At 34.0% G+C, this 23,416-nt stretch overlaps 1 protein-coding gene across 17 annotated transcripts in view; it reads left to right on the top strand.

Annotated features, from left to right (window-relative positions):
* BAZ2B (bromodomain adjacent to zinc finger domain 2B) overlaps positions 1–23,416 on the top strand; it is a 390,549-nt gene that overhangs the window by 328,339 nt on the left and 38,794 nt on the right. For all 17 annotated transcript variants that reach the window (XM_061184127.1, XM_061184227.1, XM_061184217.1 and 14 more), the window contains 7 exons: positions 290–355; positions 9,914–10,054; positions 12,430–12,684; positions 13,660–13,874; positions 14,740–14,814; positions 15,642–15,885; positions 22,514–22,576. In XM_061184127.1, the coding sequence (XP_061040110.1) occupies positions 290–355; positions 9,914–10,054; positions 12,430–12,684; positions 13,660–13,874; positions 14,740–14,814; positions 15,642–15,885; positions 22,514–22,576 (1,059 nt within the window). The remainder of the gene's footprint in view (positions 1–289; positions 356–9,913; positions 10,055–12,429; positions 12,685–13,659; positions 13,875–14,739; positions 14,815–15,641; positions 15,886–22,513; positions 22,577–23,416) is intronic.

The raw sequence follows: 23,416 nt of genomic DNA, 5'->3' as shown, positions 1-23,416 counted from the left end.
ATCACAACTGACCATAAGTAAACCTTGTATGCTTCTGTTTACACTGTCTCCATGTTCATTGCTTTACCTTTTTGCTTTTGATTGTTCTTGTATTTGCTTTCTAAACCTGAACTAAAACATGCACAGACTGGCCATTCTTGTCTTATATTTAGTATTTACTGTGACTTGTCTATAAATGCTAAACATGCTATACCGAGTTTTTTTGTTCTGTTTTGTTTTGTTTTTCCATTTGAAAATCAAACTATTAACTATGGTTGAGTTATATTCCTAATTTTATCTGGCCTAATAGGAACGAGAGAGAAGGCGACAACATATGATGCTTATGAAAGCTATGGAAGCACGTAAAAAAGCAGAAGTAAGTGTATGTTTCTGGAAAAATATTATCTTGTCATAAATTAATATTTTTTCTTAAAACATTGGCTCTTCTAAGTATAGATTTTTTGGAGTAGGGATTGTCATGATTTACCTACTCTCATAAGCAAACCAAAGGTTAGAGATAGTAACCAAGTGTTAGAACATAAAAGAATCCATAGGATAGATTCCAATGTATGAGTTAATTTTCTTGGCTGAGATTTTAATTACCTTTTTAAAATATAGTGAATGGCATTCATTTGGATAAAAGAAGCTATTTCTTACTGTGACCAGAGTTTCACAAAATTACAGCATGGCTAGACAAGTCCTATGTGTCCTAATTCAAACATCAGTCAGTTCAACCATGGACTTCTGCCCTCAGAATTACTCTTTAGCATTCTATGTGTAAAATTAGGCCTAAGTACTATCTTTGAAATAGACTTTTACCATATACTTCAGAATAAGAAAATTATTGCAATAAGTCAAAATGAACTTATATGGATGTTAATAGAAATCACTTAAAGGTTAAAAAATGTTACAAAGGAATGCATTCTGAATTAAAACAGTTGAATAGAGGTATGGCCATTATAACCAGGGCTTTGGAGTTTCAGAGACTCAGATACCCATGCTGGCTCTAAACCAACTTGCTTTAGCTCTTCAGGTTATTTCTTCTTTAAAATTGAGATAATGGTTCTGATAGGATTATAAGATTATCAAGTGGGATAAGCATTTAATAAATAATAATTAATGAAACTGAGACTATTTGGTCTAGAAGTTGAGTGCCCTATATTTCAGTTTTTTGGCCTCAGCTGTGGCTTAAACTCTCATTACAGATTTCTGATATGAAGGCACAGTATGTGTATTGTTTAGGAACCTGGACATTGTAACCAAATGATCAGGATTTGAATTCTAATTTCAGTACATTCCAGCTATATGACCTTGGGCAAGTTATTTAACCTCCCTGTGATTCAGTTTTTTCATCTGTAAAATGGAGATGATACTAATTCCTATTTCATAGGGTTTGTAGTTATGATTAAATGGGTGTGTGTCTATATGAGCGTATGTGTAAAGTTCTTGGAACAGTGCCTGGCACCACATAGTGCCTACTTACTTATCACAATAAGTTACTTATTACTATATAGGTGTTTTTTTCCTTACTTGTTAATTATCCAGGACCACTGACACCCTCTGCATCTAACACAACAAGGGAATCTGCACATGGATTTATAACCACAACCTCTGAAAAATGACAGGCAGGGAAAGAGAGAGAGGTAACAGATTCCAGGAATGGGCATGGCTGCAAACTCTGTTCCCTTCTGAACGCAATGGTGGGAAGAGTAGGGAAGGGGATTAATTAAAATTCTAAAAGCTTGATCTAATTTTCTCCTTATCTGGAGAGATGGGAACTGAGGGAATAACTCAGGGAAAAGACCTGGAAAATCCCTCAAGAGGCAAGTTCTTCCCTGCCAGGTATTCCTCTTACCGGAAGGACTAAGAAGAACCAGGGCTTGTTATTCTGATTTTTCCTCTTGGAGAGGAAAGCTAAAGAAAGGCAGAATAATGAAAATAACCCAGAGCATTATCTCCAGACGTACTAGGATTTGGTAGAAGGGGACACCCAAGAGAATAGTAAGGATAAGATCATCCGAGGGAGTGAATGCTCAGGTTAAGAGGTACCCAAAAGGCCCAAAAGTCATGACCTCTCCCACTGGTTTTTTTATATTTGCTCTGTGGCCTGGGAGGAGAGTAGGAAAAGCTGCGGAAAAGAGGTGAGTAAGATCTGCATTGAGTGGAAGGTAGCAGCCATGGGATAAATGAAGATAATTCAAATGAAATCTTCTAAGAATCTCTCAAGACCCTAGAGCATCTTTCATGGGAAAAGGATATACCCTTGACTAGATAGAGTGAAATCAGGTACACTGCTTCCAATAAAACTTGGAAAGGGATATGATAAACCAGGTACACCTCTCCCTCTTCTAGCTACCTTCATCCTCAGAAAAAAGAAACACGAATAGCATACAAAATACTCTTCAATTTGAAGTACTTTGAAATATAAAAACAATTATCAGATAAAGTGAGAAGAAACTAAAGGAAAATTAACCCACCTATATTGGAGCAATACGAGTTCGTGATAGGGCTGCCCATATCAAGCATGAGTAATTAGAAAAGAAATGCAAGAAAACTATGCCAAAATATCAAACCAAAAATATGCGTGTGTACGCACGTGTGCATGCATGTATACATAAAGTAACAGCTTAAAGCATAATAACTTAAAAAACCTGTTTTCCCTGCTTTCATTCTTGCTTTCCTCAGCACACTCCCTATGCATTCTCCACAGAGTAGCCAGAGTGATCTATTCAAAAAAGAAACCAGATTATATCTGGATAAACACTATCCAGTGGCTTCTCATTACAATAGTAATAAAGTCCAAATTCCTCACCATGACATATCAGACCCACATGCTCTGGCCTCTGCCAACCTCTCCAACTTAACCTCATACAACTTGTACCTTATGTACTATGTTCCAGTCATTTTTGTCTTTTTTTTTTTTTTTTTTAAGTTGGGCGAGTGGGGCTTATATGATGTCTGACATTTTTATTTATATTTATTTATTTTTTCTGTGCGAGGGCTTTCTCTAGTTGTGGCAAGCGGGGGCCACTCTTCATCGCGATGCGCGGGCCTCTCACCATCGCGGCCTCTCCTGTTGAGGAGCACAGGCTCCAGACACGCAGGCTCAGCAATTGTGGCTCACGGGCCCAGCCGCTCCGCGGCATGTGGGATCTTCCCAGACCAGGGCTCGAACCCGTGTCCCCTGCATTGGCAGGCAGATTCTCAACCACTGCGCCACCAGGGAAGCACCATTTTTGTCTTTTTATTATTTCTAAACAAAGGGTCTTTACTGTTGCTGTTCTTCCACTGAATATTCAAGTGGTTCTTATCTGTTGTTCAGTCATAGGTCAAATATTAACTTATCAAAGAGACCGTCCCAGAACAGAGTACATTATATGTTTTCTGTCTATATAATTTTCTTTATATAATAATAATAAAATCATTTTACTTTATTCTAGGTGGTTTTCTTTTTTTTAAACACTTAAAGAACTATTATTTAAAATAGCAATACAATAACATATGTTACAAATAATCCTTTATCAGGATGTTTGAGAGAATCCCATAGGTAAAGCTGAATTCTTAAAACGTTGTTATCCTCTGATAACTATAGACCTGTGAACAGGACTAGAGAATTTTACCAGTTATTCAGATGGGGTTTTTTTTGGCCACACCGTGCGGTATGCAGTATGTTTGAACCCTCCGACCAGGGTTCAGACCGCGACCCCTGCATTGGGAGCCGTGGAGTCTTCTTAACCACTGGACCACCAGGGAAGTCCCCAGTTATTCAGCTCTTAAATTGTGTTCCTCTATTGAATGATACCTATAGATCTTAGTAATCAACTAAGTATGTTTTTACATTTCTTAAAAGACTGTTGCGTACACAGCATTAAATTAGATGCTGCAGGAAAAGCAAAAAAATTAAAGATGCTTTTTATCCTATCAGAGAGAGAAATCTTCACAGTATAAACAGTTAAGCAGTGACTAGGCATATATTTTTACTGATAATCCAAACTTTCACCATATCTTTTACATAAACTTGCACCTCCGTGAATATTAACAAACCCTTCCTATATCTACTTGTTCATTTCTTCATTATTACTTAATGTGCATGAGATGTAACTAGAGTAATGCCAGTAATGGGCACATCTTGGCTTCATATTCTGCCTCTTATTACCTCCTAATAGCTCAACTGCAATTTTTTCTGTTATTAACTGTTAAAAGAACAAACTTTATTGTAAAGTTAAAGCCATATGATACTTAGGCAGGGCCAACTCAAAATTCTAAAATGGCCTATGTGTAACCCTTGATTCTAAACTTTAATACCGTTAGACATTTAATTATTAAGTTGTGAAGAAAAAAATAAGATAAACAAAAATGCTGATATTATGGGTAATGTTTAAAGAATTATGAGGTTAAAAAATTAATTGCTTTCACCTTGTTAATTAAAAATCTCTTATAACATCTGAATTTATTCCAAGAAACTCCCCATAGTCATCAAAGTAAAAAGGTAACACAAACACCATTTTTATGTTTCTTTGTGTACACTACACTGATCTTACTTTTTGATTTAGTGTTAACTTATTTTTCACTAAAAACATCCCAAATTTATATTGGTTCCCTAACTTAGAAATCTAATTTCTATAGTCTTTCCTTTATATAAATCTATAATTAATAAGAATATTCAGACATATTCAGAAATTACCTTACTTATTATTATATTAATTTTAGTGTATCATCATAGTTCATAAATATTTTTATAACATAATGTAAGAAAGGATAATCTTTAGCCTCATGAATAAAAAAGGCTTATATCCTAGTATAATTCAAGTCTTACGATATATTTGTGCTCTCATTATTACTAATCACTGGAAACTTAGGTTGGTTTAAGCAATGTGACAAAGTAGCTCAAAATCTCCTGTTTCATTTATAAAAACTTCAAACTATGTCAGTCACAAATTTATAAACACTTTACTCATATTATCTGAATAATCAACCGTAGTACTCGTAACAGAGTCTTTTGTATATCTATCTCCCCAAGGATCAATAAACAACAAAAGGTTGTTAAACATGCGTCTATTACAGAATGACTATGTCAGCACTTTAGGAGACAAAACCGTAAAATAGAAGAGAGTAGTTCAGGTTTCAGAAATCATCTAATAATTTGCAAGCATAAAAAATGTCTAACCCATTCAATGATTCAAGTCATGAGAATATTTTATAATCCTATATTTATACTAATCATTACTTAGTGAAAAATAAAAAGTAGAATTGATCATGTAGACAGTTTTGTTTAAACAAACCCATTTTTCAGTTGAAGATATAATAAATGTACTTATATGACATACTTGTGTATTGTACTTTATATAATGTACTTAATTTCAATTTTAAAATTAAATTGTCTTTAAAAGCATGTAAAATGATTTTATATTAACTATTCAGTAAAATGTTAAATGTCATACACATTTAAAAGATACATGCACAGTTTTGGAACGAATTATTATCAATGTAATTTAGATGTATTAAAATCTCTACTTACCTGACTCAAGAATTATTAACAATTTTGATTTTAATTTAGGAGACATTTGTATAGTAGTAGCTACTCTAAGAATATTTAGTGATAGTTAATCTAAAGTAAGTACAGACTTTTGTGTAATACTTTGGTGGATTTTATGAAAATGTGATAACTGGAAATTTTTACTCTTTTTAAATAGTATTTTATATTGATACCTGTAAAATACAATAAAATATAATAAAATAATATATAATTTTATTAAAAATTTAAAATATAAGGATTTCTTTTATCATGGATTCATAATTTTTTCATTTGTTTAAACTTAATTTATTATTACATTTTAAATGTAAAAATAGGCCCTTTAAAAAAAATTACCCTGATTTTTCTACTCATGCTCAATATGTGACATAAAATAGTATCACTTTTATTCTTTATATCTGTCTTCTATAAATGGCTTATGTTATTAATCTTATTTACACTTTATTCTTCTTGCACCCTGAGGTAAATCTGTGTCTCTTAAAGAATATTTATGTCTTTGAAATTTAAGTACAGTTGCTGTGAAAAGAAATGTAATCTCCTAATTATGCCCAGAGCAAACACCTAAGAGACCCAGTAGAATCATAAAATACAGGAAACATAGGCATCTTTGCAGCATGGCCTCTTAAAAATGGCCTGTTTGGCAATTTGACAAATTGTAAAACTTTATAATAACAGATCCTCCTACCACACTCATTGCTTAGTTTTTAAACTTCTGTGATTCTAAAATAGAATAAATTCATTTCATACCTTTGTTATTTTGCCATAGATTTCTGGAAATACTTTCAGTTATGCTTTTAGAGTCCCTAAAATAATCTTTTCATGCATTTAAAATTTTCACCCTATGTATCTTAGGCTATTTAGTGTAATCTAAATTTAACACTTTTGCTATTGAAAGGTGTTGCAACTTTGAATGAAATTTAAATGACTTCTTAATTAAGATATTAGTAATATTTTGATACAGAAAATTTCATTACTATAATTAAGATGATAAAAAGATGTTTTATTGTAAATGACATATATACCAAGAATCCACATTTATTTCATAAATTTCTACATCTAGAAAACTGGGTAAGGACGGGGAAAGTTGGGAATGAAGGCCCCCAAAAATTGGAAGGAGGCATTCTAATTTGCTTGTAATTGTTTATAGTCAATCTAAAATATAGTTAAGAGCTATATTTCATAGTCATTTGTAGACACTGTAAGTTATTGCCCTGAAATTTAAACAATGTGGCATTTGTAGATTTAATCATTCAGCAAATTAATCAATGCTTAAATAATTTTTATATGCTAAGGCACACTGTATATGTCCATTAGAGACATATGATAACTATTATAGTTGGAAATAAGAACAATATTTAGACCAGTGGGAGAGGAAAATTGAACTGATACAGGCTTGAGTTGTCAGAGACAAAGATAATATTAAAAATTCTCCTGAGGGTTTCTGGCAAATTATACTGCTGGGAATTGAATAGGTCCATAAAGAGGTGAATAAGTTGGTTCCTCTGATCTCTAGAAGTTCACACTACAGTGCGAGAGATCAACTTTAAACAAATAATTGTCACTCAGTGCAATAAATGCTGTAATAAGTTATGTGGAAGCTCAAAAAAGGGAAATATTAAAACTCCTGAACTAGCTGTGGGAAAAATTAAAACACAGGCTTTATTTTTGTGTAAAGGAGGAAGGGCTATGCATTCCAGTCAGAGGGGATGACAGGTACATAAATACAATGTTGTAACTAAACAGGACCTCTGAGGTTCGGGGAGGAAGGTGCAAAGAGGGGGTTAGTCAGTTTTAACCTTGTGCGTATACCTCTCTTGGCTTTGCTGCTTCTCCTCCTCTTCTTCCCCCTCCTCCCCTCCCCCTCCTCCCCTCCTCCCCCTCCTCCCCTTCCTCCTCTTCCTCCTCCTCCCCTTCCTCCCCCTCCTCCTCCCCCTCCTCCTCCCCCTCCTCCTCATGATCATTATCATTATCATCCAAGCAGTGCCTCAAACTGGTTACACTGTTTGCTCAACACAGTTGTATCACAAAATGTGCCTAGAGTTTGGGAGATTCACTGAGAATCATGAGATACGAGACCAGAACTTGTGTGGGGCTAGATTGTGACTGTCTTTATATGCCATTTTAAATACTAGTTGATCGTTGAGGGGATCCTAGAAGCTCTGGTTCTTTGAGAGTCATTTTGTACCAAAACCACAGGATTTGTATTAGTCCTATACAATTCAGTAGAAGTCACTAAATAAATTAGTGAATAAATGCATTAAATTTAGAGACTCCATGTTTCCCTTAAAGTATCCCATTGAGGGAGTAGATGCTTGTCTTTAAGTAATAAAGGTCCTATGAATTTCTAAGATTTCTTGCAAACCTCCATTTTATCCTAAGATATAGATGTCACTTTTACATTCTATTCCGTATTATGGCCATGCTTTTTTAATTCGAAAAATACTGCATAGCACTAGGTAAAAATGATATCCAAGAATATAAGACAGCTTTACCTCATGGCATTAAATGCACTCTAACTCATTGTCTACCTATCAGTGAAGGGTGTACATACCCTCATATTGCCACTAATGTGAAGTTGGCACAGTGAAAAGAGCATTAGTGTCACACAGGTCCTTTCTCTCTTTTTCAAAAGAAAAGAAATAATAACCATTTTCAACAGTTCTTAGTGAATAGCAGAGAAGTCTCAATTATTTATGATTACTATTAAAACATCATTAAGAATTCTGGGTTAGTCCTGTATAGTAGAAAAATTTACACCAGCTACTTTGAAATTTATGAGACATTTAATATGTTTTTTCTGTTAGTGATTGTAATTCATTATTCTGGTAAGTAACCAAGAAGTTTGGCTTCTCTTCTTTGGAAAAGTACTTAGAGCAACATCTCATGTGTTTAAAGATTGAAAATCCAGTTATGGAAAACAAAATTGTTCTACCAATGATAATTTGATTTGAAAATCTATACTGCATTGTGGGAATGTTACATGTTAATTGTGTATATTTTATGTCATTAGAGCCTCAGAACCTGCTTTTAGTTTATAATTGATAAGATTAATTTTAGAACTTTTTTGGTGCCAATAATTTCTTAGTATAGCTTTTTTATCATTTTCCTCCCAAATGTCTGCGTGAATCAGTAACCCAGAAATTTAGAGGCAGTGTGAAAATGAGCAGTTATTTGAGCATATCGTATAAAAAAGTCCTGATGATGACCTGACCTCTGGTTCTGTATCACAATATTCAACAACTACTCAACACGCAACCTACACTCCAGTCATGAAACTGCTAGCAATTTCTCAAACACATCGTGCTTTCTCAGCTCTTGGCTGGGAATGTATTACTTCTCCACTCCTCTCTGTCTCCCCCTTGGCATGCCCTGCCACAGCAGTCAGCGTGCTGTCTAACCAGTGATAATTGAAATGAAGGAATTGAAGTGAAGGAATTAAGATGTCCAGTTATAAAATAAATAAGCCATGGGGATGTAATGTACAGCATAAGGAATATAGTCATTAATATTGTAATAACTCTGTATGGTGACATGGTAACTAGACTTGATTATGGCGATCATTTCAGAATGTATAAAAATATCGAATCACTGTGTTGTACACCTAAAACCAATATAATATTGTAAGTCAGTTATACTTCAGTTTAAAAAGAGAATTGTATTTGATGTATGACGATAAAGTAATGACACCAGTATTATATAGAAAGTGACTTCTTCCAAAAGAATGCCATACTCTACAACAGGGAAACAGGATGATTATTTCCATATTGTTGCCATTACCCAAAATAATTTTAAAGCTTTTGGAATTGCCTTCAAAACCCATTTTACATTATTTTAAATGTTGTTTAGAGTGGTAAATAATATTTTTATTTCATCATAGATGCACGTCTTAAGACTAGCTAATTCACTTTGAAAGAACTGCTTTTGCAGATTCAAACATGTTGCTTCCATTTTCATGCTGTAAATCTTTTCTTGCTTCCTTGAGCTACACAAAAATTTTTGTTAATACTAGTTAACTTTTTTTTTATGAATATTTACTTGCCCATGTGCATTTTATATACCTGCTTTTATTAATAAGTATTTTATTCTCATATTATAACCTGGGAAAGGATTGAATAAATTTTGAATAATGAAATAATCTGGATTGAAACTAATATTGATATTTTGTATATGTATATATATATATACACACAGTCATAAGATTATTTTGAAACTCAAAAGGTGAAAACGCTGAAAAGCAAAATACGTCATTGTTTCTATGTAATTCCAAGTCTATTCCCAAACATCCTAAGAGAATTTTGTTCATGGAAATAACACTTTGATTACTTTTTAAATTTTAACTGGAGGTTTTTTAAACACAGATAATGATTAAAGAGAATATGTGGACATGGTTTTCTTTTTAAGGAAAAAGAACGGTTAAAGCAAGAAAAACGTGATGAGAAAAGATTAAATAAAGAACGTAAACTAGAGCAACGAAGATTAGAATTAGAAATGGCAAAGGAACTAAAGAAGCCTAATGAAGACATGTGCTTAGCAGACCAAAAGGTAATTTATCATGTAAACCATTTCATTAATAAATTTTTTTCTGTGTTCTCACCTGATTCCTTTGCCAGGGCTGCCATTATGAAAGCCTTGTGTTTTTAGCTGGAGCAGTGGATTTCCAAGTCTAGGTCAATCTGTCTCTCCTGTATGGCCACGAGTAAACCTCTCCAGAGCCCTGTGCTGATAATGGCAGTTCTTAATATTACAAATGGAGCACTGCAAACCTTTTTAATTTAAGTAGAAATAGTGCAGAAATCTACAAAAATGAATTATAGAAATAGATAGGATTTCTGTGTTTCATTTGGTCCTTCCCAGGCATTTAGTTACAGAAAGATCTAACTCCTCCCTCATGCCTCCATGGATATTTAAATAAATTAGGATTTATAATCTATAACCTCCTTCGATGCTTTAGTGATGGTAGCTAACTATTGAGTATGTTTAGTACATGCCAGGCCCTATGCTAAGTGCTTTAAATGAATTTTCTCATTTAATCCTCACCACAATCCTATAGGACTGGTATTTATGCCCATTTACAGATGAGAAAACTTGAGACACAGAGAGGTTAAGGAACTTGCTCAAGATTATACAGCTCATAAGTGGCAACTTGGATGCAGTCCCCAGTTTTTTAAACTCCAGAGCCCATACTGTTTATGATCCTGAAAGCCAAGAAATGTGTCCAAGCAAAGTACCTCATGTGTGTTTTCTCTTCCATCATGCTTCACAGATTTATAATGTTGCTAAAATACAGAAAAGTAGCAACTTGGAAAGAGCAAAATCACCGTGATAACTGGCATGATTTCACATACTTATGAATAGAAATCAATTATGTTTGGCTATAGTTAGGAAGATAGTATTCCTAGAAAATTATACAATAATGCATATCATATCTATAATACTGTCTCAGTAATAGAATATTATACTTGGTAAATAGCATCTATATTACATGCCATATGATATACAGATAGTGCTTGTTTCTTGATTATGCAAGCTCTTTTCCAAAGTGCTTAAAGCAAACTTTTAGTACCCAAGTGGAAAATTTAATGATACTAATATTCTATTTATTTACCTAGCATAAATGCTTCTAAATAAAAATGAAAGTATACATTCTAGTTTTAGTCAATTGGATGTTTAAAATTTCCTAAGCACAGAATGGGTATAGTGGTTAGTCAACACATTTAATAAGCTCCTGGTGAGCAATTTTTTTAATCCTAAGTGAGCTTTATTTTTTGCTAATCCTAAATGATCTTTTTTTAATCCTAAATTGTCCTAAGTGATCTTTTATTTTCATTTAAATCCATATGCACTATATCAAATATTTGTAAGTCCATTTTAAGCCTTACTTTCGTTAGCTTTGTTATATAAATTTTTAGAATCATATGGATATGTGTATGTCTGATCTGATTCAGGAAAAAAGAAGACTCAGAATTAAATGGTTTTCATATGTAACAAAAGATTTGTATGATATCAGCAATTGTCCATAGTTCTGTGTTTCCACACACTATTAGTAGAAAAAGTCTTTGGTTATTTCAGCAAGCGCAGAGTGGAGGAAACATTTTTGAACAAGGACAAATTTAGATAAATAGAAATATTTACAAACCACACTTTTCTCAATCAGAATTGAAAGTACTATTATTGAATCCCATTCATGGACAAAAATGTTTTTAATTTAGGTTACTTATTTATTTAACTTTTAAAATGTCCATAACAACTGATAATATAATTTAGTCATTAAAATGTTAATATGTGAGCATATTTGAGAAATAACAAGAGAGCTCTCTAATTTTAACACTGAAATTCAATGTTTCGCCATATACGGGAAACCTAAAGACTGATAGTTGCAGTATTACTGGGTTCTTGATAGGGTCATGGGTTCTGGTCATGTGGACCTAGTAATTTATCTGCACTCATTAGCCAAAGATGGTACTCTCTCTAACCATACAGCACACAGATGCACACTGTTAACTTTTGAGCTCCCAAAAAAGTGTGAATTATAAATCAGTCTACATCAGTAGAAGAAACTATTGCACGTGCCCTACTAAGTATGTCCATGTTAAAGTACTTTTGAGATGTTTATTTCTTATGTTATCTGATTTTTGTTCCAGTTGTATAACCTGTGTTTTATCAATATGTAAGTTAAAATTAGTGTTCTCTTTTGCAGAGATCTAAGTTCATGTTGAGTTCAACCAAAATTTATTAGTGGTTACTTGTGTTCAGGATTCTGTGCTTAGTACCATGGGGTTATAGAAATGCCCCCAGGGAATTTACAATCCAGAGGGAAAACCACTGGTATAATGCAAGAGAAAAATAGCAATTTACTTCAGGAGATATAAAATCATGGCTTTTTGAATTACTTTTTCTCTCTTTTCTTTTATTTTCAGCCTTTGCCAGAGTTGCCTCGTATTCCAGGACTTGTTCTCTCTGGAAGTACATTTTCAGACTGTCTCATGGTGGTGCAGTTCTTACGAAACTTTGGTAAAGTTTTGGGCTTCGATGTGAATGTTGATGTTCCAAACCTGAGTGTTCTTCAAGAGGGATTGCTAAATATAGGGGACAGCATGGGTGAAGTACAAGACTTGCTTGTGAGGCTCCTCTCAGCTGCTGTATGTGATCCAGGTCTAATTACAGGATACAAGGTAAAAAAAAACCAAAATATAATTTTTTAAATTTGTACTATCAGTGCATTGATACTATCAGTGCTGGCTTTAGTGTATTAGCAGAAGACTGTATAGACAGATCCAATTTTTTCTACATAACTTCTTACAAAGTTAAAGGTAGATTGGTACAATTGGTGCAAACTTAGAAAAACCTGGTTCATAAAGCCTAAGGAATGTAAATCATTACCAAATTACTTTTTTTCCCTCTAGCTTTTGGCAAAAAGCAATCTGATTTAAGGAAATACCTAAGTGATATTCAGCAAAACAGAGAATTCTTAATTCATAAAGCAATTAACTTATGTGTGCCTTCTGAAATTATACTGTGTTCTCTCTGAAACACTGTGAATAACCGAGGCTAATCAAGGCCCCTACAGACCAGCATGTTAAGATACTGTACTGCTAAGTGGATACTCAATAAGTCAAATTTATCTTAATTCCAATTAAGATACACATTTCAGTCCGCTTTGCTCTAGATAATGTAGAGAGAATCTTCCAGATGCACCTGTTACTTTTTTTTCCATCTCCCTATTCATTCAGCATACTAGGCAATAAAATCCATGACACCGTCGAGCAAGAAAACACATTGATAGTACTTTTCAACCTCTCCCACACTACTACTGGTAGAGCCTGGAAAAGCTTGGGATAGTGTCTGTAGTCAAAGAAGGTATGGTGAGACCATTTTTAGCCACCAGTTTGCATATTCTTCTCCCCACCGAACTTTTTAACCAAGGGTTTGAAGAAGGAATAGAAAAATTACAAGTACTTGAAAACTTGTCTATCATCTGTTGACTAAATGATGTTGAACGTCATGTTTTATCGCCACTTCATCAAAAATGTGCATAAAGCCCTTGTCAGTAATACCTAAATCATATAATACCAATATTTAAAAGTCTTATTGTTTATATCTTATGAGTCGTTGTGGTCAATACTGATAAAAATGCCAACCTTTTATAGGCCAAAACAGCTCTTGGAGAGCATTTGCTGAATGTTGGTGTGAATCGAGACAATGTTTCCGAGATTTTGCAGATTTTTATGGAAGCACACTGTGGACAAACTGAGCTTACTGAAAGCCTGAAGACCAAAGCTTTTCAGGCTCACACTCCAGCACAGAAAGCCTCAGTTCTGGCTTTCCTGATCAATGAACTGGCGTGCAGCAAGAGTGTGGTGAGGTAAGCATATGCCCAGGCATTTCTGGTGATTCTTTTCTGTTTTGAATTTGTCTGGTCACAAAGTCATACAAATTGCTTATAGAAAATTTTGAAGTTACAGACTACCACAAAGAAAAAGATTAAAATTACATTAATCTCACCATTCAGAGATGACTACTGCTAATAATGTTTCAATGTATTTCTTTGCAGTCTATTAGAAAAGAAATTTTGAATCATACTGTGTATAGTCTTTGTAACCCGTTTTGTTTATTTGGTAATTTTGTTATTTATTTGTATACTGAAGTGTAAACAGTTTTTTCTTGCTATGGCTCCAGAATCCAGCACTGTTGCAAAAACCTAGAATTTTTCTTTTATCTTTTGATGATAAATGACTACCTGATTTTCCTTAGTAGCTGCCATTTGTAGAATTATCTACCTACTTTTTATCATGTGCTGATACAATCTTAATATTATTTATTTATTGTGTATTAATTTGCATTTAAAAAAAAAGTACTTAATCTCATTTCAGAGTCAAAGTAAGTCCTCCACTATAGTATTTGAAGATTTGGTGAACAAATTCCATGTTCATCTTGTTCTTACTATTCATTATTTTACAGATTTTAATTATGTAACTTTTATTCCTTTACCTTTCTAGGAAAATAATCAGTCCAAACATTTCAGAGCCATGCATTTCTACCATTGCTGGGCATCTTTAAGTTTTCTATACATCTCTTGGCTATGTATTAATATAATTTTTCATTTGTTTTTGCTATTCATCGGCAATCATCATTTGTACTTACCCCAAAACTGCATCATTTTGCTTACCAAATTAATGTATTGCATAATGGATTAATATATGTCTTCTAATAAACTTTTGCATTGACAGTGAAATCGACAAGAACATTGATTACATGTCAAATTTGAGGAGAGATAAATGGGTGGTAGAAGGTAAACTCCGCAAGTAAGTCATGTTTTATTAAAACTAATATACTGTTTTCCTTTTTTGCAAGTTTCTGAATAAAACATACAAATTGCAAAGGTAGAATTTAAACTTTATTTTGTCTAAGAATTAGAAAAGGTAAAGCTTAATTAAGCTGAGATATGAAACTAATAAAACTCAGTGCCAGAATTTTCAGTAGACAAAAGATATAATGAGATTCACTGAGCTCATATGCTTCAAACTTAGAAGAAAGTCAATTTATCTTTTTTCTTTCAAAGAAGTCAAGCAATCACATATTCTAAGATTGTTGTTGCTATCAGGTTACTTTTGTCATAAATAGAATCTGTTTGGAACTACTACTTTTTTCCTTAATTGCTTTCTAATTAAAATTTGCTTTTACAGAGAGCCTAACATATCCAAATGTATTCAGCATTAAAACTTAATTGGCTTCCTGCTAGGAAATATAATGCTGAAATTATTCAACTTCTGTGTTAAGAGGATGGTTTCTTTGCAGTAACTTGAATTGAAATTTTTTCTGTCAGATAGTATAGGATCAGGTCTTATCACTTGGCCATTCCTGAGTTAATCTTCTCAGTTTTCTGGTTTTTTAAAAAATGTATTCTAATTCCAAAGAGATAGCCAGAATAATTCTTGAATGTTAATATATTTTGTAATTTCTGGGAACATATTTCTTAAGTTTCCTTCATTCTAATTTTTATTGTCATTCATTTATTGATTACTGTGAGAGAAATACCATAAGGTATTTTTGCTTACAACTCATAGTATGCTCTTCAAAAAGTATAAGAAGAAGCCTTTTCTTCCATATCATCATTTTTTCATACTTAAAGGCTCAGAATCATTCATGCTAAGAAAACAGGCAAAAGAGACACTTCAGGTGGCATTGATCTTGGAGAAGAACAGCATCCATTGGGCACACCCACTCCAGGACGCAAACGAAGAAGGAAGGGAGGAGATAGTGATTATGATGATGATGACGATGATGATAGTGATGACCAAGCTGATGAAGATGATGAGGATGAAGAAGATAAAGAAGACAAAAAAGGAAAGAAGACTGAGATCTGTGAAGATGAGGTAATCAAATTTAGGTTGATTTTAATACTTAACTAATATTACATAACATATTGAAAATAACACAGAATTTGAAGTCAAATAGATTTGGGTTTGAATTTCGTTGTGACGCTTGACTCAGTTTCTTCATCTGAAAACTGAATATTATAAAATTCACCTCAAAGTTTTTTGTGATGGTTAGGTAAATATTGAGTAGAATGCAATGCCTTCTATACATAGAGGGCATTTACATTGAATAAAAGAAGTTAAATTTTTCTGTTTATGTAATGAGAGTTCTCCAGAGAACTATTCAGATTCTTAATTTTAGGTATCCTTTTTCATTCTATTAACATGCTATCTTACATTTATTTTGTACAATACTTCATGCCTTAAAAGTGTTGTCAGGTTTAATGAAACTGATGTATTTCTCAAAGCCCAGTTTATTAAGTGCCTAGCTCTAGGCTTTTTTTCTTTTCTTTTCTTTTCTTTTTTTTTTAGCTCTAGGCATTTTTGATCAAAGTCCCCTCTCAATTTACAGTCTCACTGAGGAAGATTTACAGTAAGAAAATGTAATGTGTTAGGTGTTAACTGCTTTGATAGCAGTATTTACAATGTACTAGGCAGGTACGAAGAAAGGACGTTGAACCTTTCTGAGGAATAAATTTTCACAAAGGCTTTCTGGAGTCATTAGCTGAGGCTACAAGTTGGGCTAAATGTTAACCTAGAGAAGAATCCAGGAATCCATGGAAGAATCTTCCAAGCAGAATAACATGAGCAAGGGCGCAGAAGCCTTGAAACCACAATGTGCTTTAAGGGACTTACAAGTGCTCTAGTGTTACTAGACAGCTTCACATGCCACAACTGTGAACTCGGATTTTATAGTTTTGTGGTAATAGGAAGCCACTGAAGGTTTATAAGTGAGGGAATGACATGGTCACACTTGATTTTTTCATTGGCTCACTATGGCAGCTCTGTGGAAGATAGAAATAGGTTTGAATAGAGCAAGGTCAGAGGTAGGATGATCAGTCAGGAGATATTGCAGTAGTTTAGGTGAATTGTGAGGGGTCTGAAACTGGACTAAAGGAAGGAAAGGATTCAATAAATATTTAGGAGGAAAAATGAGTAGTATTTGAAGATGGACTGTGTAGGTGGATGGAGGGAGAGGTAGGATTGATCCCAGCTATCTGGCTTGGGGACTGCTTGCTCTGCTATTGTTGCCATTAACTGAGACAGAAATCAGAAGGAGCAGGGGAAATAGATGACAGGGGAGGAGGGGAATATGGAACAGATAACTGAAGACAGGAAATGATGGTAGGTTTATTTTGCACATGTTGAGTTTGAGGTGTCTGTTCAGAAGCTCAGCAGTCAGTTGGGTTTAAGAATCTAAAGTCTGGAGAAGAGTTCAGTCTTGAAAGTGTAGATCTGGAAGTTATTAGCACATAGACAATAGTTTAAAATAATGAGTTGGATAAGTTTGCACAGGGAGATTGGTTTATTAATTAGAGTAGTGGACTGAGGTTGGAACCCCAGGGAATGTCAATATTTAAGAAGAGCCCACAAGGCTTCTTGTTGAAGAAGGAACAAAGAGGTAGAAAATTTCTGTAGTGGGTCAGGGATTTCCAATACCAAGACCACCTCCAGAGTCAGAGTGATTCACTAGGATGACTCACAGAACTCAGCATCTAGTCATGCCATGGCTATGAGTTATTACAGCAAAAGGAAACAAAGCAAAACCAGCAAAGAGAAAAGGCATATGGGCCAAAGTCCAGAGGAAACCAGGCCCAGCTTTCAAGAGTCTTTTCCCAGTGGAGTCACACAGGATGGGCCTAATTCTCCCAGCAGTGAATTGCGACAATCTGTGAAATGCTGTGTTCTAAGGAAGCTCATTAGAAACGCTGTGCCCAGAGTTTTTTATTCAGGGCTGGCCACATAGGCACCCTCTGCATAGCATGTGCCAAAATTCCAGATTCCCAAAAGAAAAGTAGGTGTTCAGTATAAGCCACATTGTTAGCACGGTTTAGGTCCAGTGAGCTATTCTTATCAGTTAGGGTGGGGGAACCCCCCAAAATTCAAGTTCCCAGACACTAGCCAAGGGCCAACTTTGTAAGCCGACCTTTCAAGGGCCTACAATGTTAACTCTCTTCTACACAGGTAATAATAATAAAAATCAAGAAACTTGAACATTTTAAAAAGGAGGGAGTGATAAACAGTGTTAAGGGAGCAGGAGCCTAGTGTGATGAGGGCTGAAAGTGTTCGTTGTATTTGGCAACACAGAGGTCATTGGTAACCAACGCCAGCACCGTTTCGTTGGAAGGGTGAGAGCAAAGCCAGGCTATGATTGATTGAAAACAATAGAAAGTGAGAAAGTAAACTTAACTGTTTCAAGCATTATGCCTCAAAAGAAAGGGTAGTTCCTAGAGGCGGACAAAGACCAAGGATTTTTCAGATGCGGAAGGTTTGAGATGATTTTTGGTTGAAGGGAAAGAGCCAATTAAATAAGAGAGGGGCACTGAAGATTAAAGAGATGAAGAGAATAATTAATGGTATAAAGTCCCTAAAAATATTGGAGGGCATTCAATTAAGGTAAAGAGGGGGGCTAGCTTTGAAGAGCAGGCTAAAGGGAAGAAGGCAAGGTCACAGAGGTAGGTGTGTGTGTGTGTGTGTGTGTGTGTGTTTAAGGGAAGCTACCATAAGCCATGGAAATGGACATATATAAAAGGGAGATAAAGGTTGATGTTTACCTTTTACCAGAAAAGAATGCTAGAAATATTGATAGGGTTGCAGAATGGCATTCAAAAAACAATATACAGCCAACTATTCCTTCTGCCCTTGATGCCAGGAGTATTTAGCCAAGGAAGTCTAGATAGAACTCTTTTCCTTTCTTGTATCAACTCAGTACTGCTGGAGAAATAAAGAAAGAAGACTTAGAGAGATGAATTATTGATGGAATGTGTGAAAATAATATCTAATCAAGACCAATGACAAATTACTGAATCAAATTTTTTACTAAATCTGGATAATAATATAATTTATAAGATCATGTGCTATACAATTCTCATAAGTAAAAATAGCATAAATACAAAATGTTTTCATAAATTCCACCCCCCATGTTATATTTTAAACCAGAATGATAAAAATCGTTAGAGTGAGCTTTACTTCTTTTAAGAGTACCAGGCTGAAAAGGAGACTATATTGAGATTCCTTGCAGAAATTACTTCATAATGTTGTATTTCTGAAACCACTTGATCAAATACTTTCATGCTGTGACAAATAATGTGAAGGGTATATAATTTGGGTATCAGAATTGTAATTACCCAAAGATACTATTTATAACCAATCTGCTTCATTTGGCAAGTAGAGCTGTTTCCATAGCAGGAATTAAACTTTTCTGACCAATACTAATCACCTTTTTTATAGAATTAGCATCCCCTTTCAGCGCTTAATATTATAAATTGTTTTAAGGTGTTAACTCTCATAAATTTGACAGCCTTGTGTTGGGACTTCAGTATCTTCTACTGGGTGGTCATCCCACTAAATTGGAATTTATTTACAGAAATTATGTGTTTCACTTGGCCTTTTTCACATGGAGAATTAACAAACTATGCATTTTTTTTTCTTTAAGGGAGATAAAGACTATTAAAAATCAGTACTAATGATTTAAACATCATTTTTAATATTTTAAGACCGGATGTGTCATTTAAAGTAGTCATTTTTATTTTTTATGAATGTTGAATTACAGAGTTAATTAGAGTGATCAAAATCCTGGCAAATGTGTATCTTGTTATTAATGTGAGAAAACAGTTTAAAAACATTTGAAAATAATGAATATTTTAGGACCTAAGAAACCAAATTAGCATTTCCTTTAAATTATTTGAGAGTTTTTCTTTCTCATGAAGAAGTGGTAACCACTTATCAATTTCCTAATAAAATTAAAGGTTAACTATTTAATGAACCTTATTGATAAGATTATCCTCTGAAAATAGGTCTGGCCTCTTGATTAAAGTATAGGTAGAGTGTCAGTAGCTATACTCCTTAAAGGACTAATTGCAGGAGCCTTTCCATTGAGACCCGTGTGATCCCTTTCAATTAGAAGATACTGCCCTGAGACTAAGTCACAGCCCTCTGTCTCAAGGGTGATTCCCTCTTTTCTTCACTCTTCATTCCTTCAACGCATGGACTCTTTCCCTAATACTTAGGTTTGTGTTGAAATCTATGTGAGCTTTAACCTCACAAGTTGCTGTGGAGGAGGTTATGTGGACAATTAAACTTTGATATGTAGTGACACATACAACAGCCTTCTCTTCTGATTGGGAAACCATGGGGAACCATGGCAGGGATAGATTCTGCGTTCTTAGCTTTGTTGTTATTGCCTTTCTCTCTGGCCTTTCAAATTCCTTCATATCTCTTAAATTATAGGGACTATTAGCCAAAGCTCCTTTAAATAAAACTTTAGTAGATATTTTACTTCTTTTTCATCATAAGAAAAGTCTTAGAACTGGTAGTTAGCTAATTTGGCTGATACATAGCTACTTTGATGTCTTATTTCAAATATTTGTTGATTGCGTTGATTTTTATGTAAGCAAATTATCAAACATCCTGCTGGTCAAACGATCACTATACAATCATATAGCTATTAAATATCTATTTAATTGAAGAGTCAAGGTTTAAGGGTCATTGAGCCTGTTCTCTTTTAAATAGAAATGATGTATATATGGAATCTTAAAAAAAAAAAAAATGGTTCTGAAGAACCAAGGGGCAGGACAGGAAAAAAGATGCAGACATAGAGAATGGACTTGAGGACATGGGGAGGGGGAAGGGTAAGCTGGGACGAAGTGAGAGAGTGGCATGGACATATATACACTACCAAATGTAAAATAGATAGCTAGTGGGAAGCAGCTCATAGCACAGGGAGATCAGCTCGGTGCTTTGTGACCACCTAGAGGGGTGGGATAGGGAGGGTGGGAGGGAGGCTCAAGAGGGAGGCGATATGGGGATATATGTATATATATAGCTGATTCACTTTGTTATACAGCAGAAACTAACACAACATTGTAAAGCAATTATACTCCAATAAAGATGTTTAAATAAATAAATAAATAAATAGAAATGTTGTTGTTATTACCACAAATAATATGCCTAAATGCCTTTGTAAATTGGTCCCCTAAATTTGGGTAAAGAGTAGAGAATGGTAAGACTATTGAAGTTTTCCTTTCACTTCCTTCTGTTGGCGAGATAACTATACTGGTTTAGAAATATCTGTTCGTGAGAGTGGTTGGTGGCAGTGTGGCTTTTTAAAAAGCTTATAGAAAGTGAACATCAAAAACAATTGCTTATGTTTTTTACACCTGAGAGGTACCTACATTTTCTAATTCAAGGACAACTTTCAGAAAGAGGAAAAGTAACCTTATTTATATATTATGTACCAGGAACTCTGCTAGTTGCTTTCAGATCTGTTCTTATTTAGTCCTCACAAAAATTCCATGTTACAGATAATGTTATCACAAGATAATGTTATCACCAATTTACAGATTAGGAAACAGTTTTAGAGGAGTTAAATAATTTGCCTATATGAAATCGTGCAGCTGAGGTCCAAAGAAGCACATATACTTTACATTATGTCATGCTTTCCCTCTAAAACATGTACTTTGGGTGTAGCTTTCCTATATTCATTTTCTAGAATGAAAAATTTTATATAGTCACAAGATTTCTATTTATGAAATCAGTACTCTATATAGTAGGGATTATTTTTCTTCTAAAAGCTCAATGTGTTCAAAATATAACTTACCCTTTTTTGCTCTAAAATGACTCTTTCAGCTAATGATACCAATATTTTTGCAGTCTCCCAGATTTAAACCCTTAATATCATAATCTACTCCTTCCTTCATCTCCCTCACCCATTTCTGCCTCGTATCCATGAGCTGCCAGGACTTAACAGTTCTAACTATGTACTATCTCTTATATCCATTTCCTTTTCTCCTTTTCTATTTCTTTTATCCTAGTATGACCCACATCCTCTTTTCCTCTTGAATCATTGCAACAATTCGCTAACTAGATTTGCCAACTGTAGTCCTTTCCCTGCTCCAGGCCATCTTACAACTATTACGATACTAATCTTTGTAAAGCATACTTCTGATATTTAATCTCCCTCAAAGGATCATATTATTGTCCATTGCCAAGCACTTACAGCTCTAGATAATTTAGCCCTAAACTCATCTGTGCCTCATCTCCCCACCTTATCTCTTCAGGTCAAACTCTTTCTGAAATGCCCTGTCCTCTTTTCTCTGATCAATCAACTCCTAACAATTCTTCAGTAGCTAATTAAAACATAACTTCTTCCATATAGCCTCTCTTGGTATAGGTTCCCACTAGAAGTAATCTCACCCTTCCCTGAGCTCCATGACTCTTAATCTCTACCTCTCTTGAGGTCCTTATAGCTTTCTGCTGTTTGACAGTTTTTAATTATTAGTGTAATGTTTTATGTGTCTCCCTACCAGATTAACGCTTTATCGAGAGCAAGAACTGAGTCTTATTCATTTCCATGGTGCCTATCCTAATACTTTGTATATAGGAGGCTTTCATTAAATATTTGCTGATTGACTGAATAAATAAATCTTAAAAACAGGTAAATGATACTGTATTTTGTTATGTATAGGATGAAGGTGACCAAGCAGCAAGTGTTGAAGAGCTAGAAAAACATATTGAAAAACTGAGTAAAGTAAGCACTTTTCAGATTACAGTTTATATCTTTTTTTTTTCTTTTTTTTTTTGCAGCATTTCAAAAATCCACCTTGTATGGGATTAGTTTTTCTGGTTGCTAAATAAAAACAAGCTTTTTGTAACTAATTAAAATGAGGAGCCTTAGAAAGATTCTCATAATTAAACCTTAAAAGTTTAATGCCAAGGCTAAAAACCTGCCTCTTAAGACATGGTACTAAATTTCACCAGGGCCTCTATTCTTCAGCTCTTCTTTTAAGTATAAAATACCAATAAATGCATGGTTTTATTTCTTGGAATTAATTACTTTAAAAATTCAGTCGAATTTTATGATAATAGTTTCGGCAGCTCATGTTTTATTTTATATTAGTATATTTGTGGATTTTATTTGCACTGGATTTGTAAACTATAAATGTTTATGAACTTCTCATTAAAAATTGAATTTCAGTAGGATTAGTGAAGTTTTAGATGAATTTTTTGTTTTAAAAAAATGAGTTTTTAAAAGTATTATGAAATTGATATTATGAGATACCTGTATACTATAGCCATGTTATATTCATCACAAATTTATCCCAAAATTTAGTCATATGTTACCTAGGTTTACAACATGAGTATAAAAATAGGCAAATAGAGGTCTGGTCAATTACATATATGAGTATTATTTGTTACATATTGTAATCAATAGAATTAAGCCAATTTGCTTTGGCTTAATGAAATACCTGGTCACACTGTTTATTATTAAGTATAAGACATGCTTTACTATACTATACTTGATAAAATAAACTTATCTCTTTAATCCATGGCAACAAAAATATTCCATTTACCCTCAAAGTAATTTCTA

Source organism: Eubalaena glacialis, chromosome 1, assembly GCF_028564815.1.
Source record: "Eubalaena glacialis isolate mEubGla1 chromosome 1, mEubGla1.1.hap2.+ XY, whole genome shotgun sequence".
In the NCBI taxonomy this organism is placed as follows: Eukaryota; Metazoa; Chordata; class Mammalia; order Artiodactyla; family Balaenidae; genus Eubalaena; species Eubalaena glacialis.
This window is presented reverse-complemented; position numbering and strand designations above follow the sequence as displayed.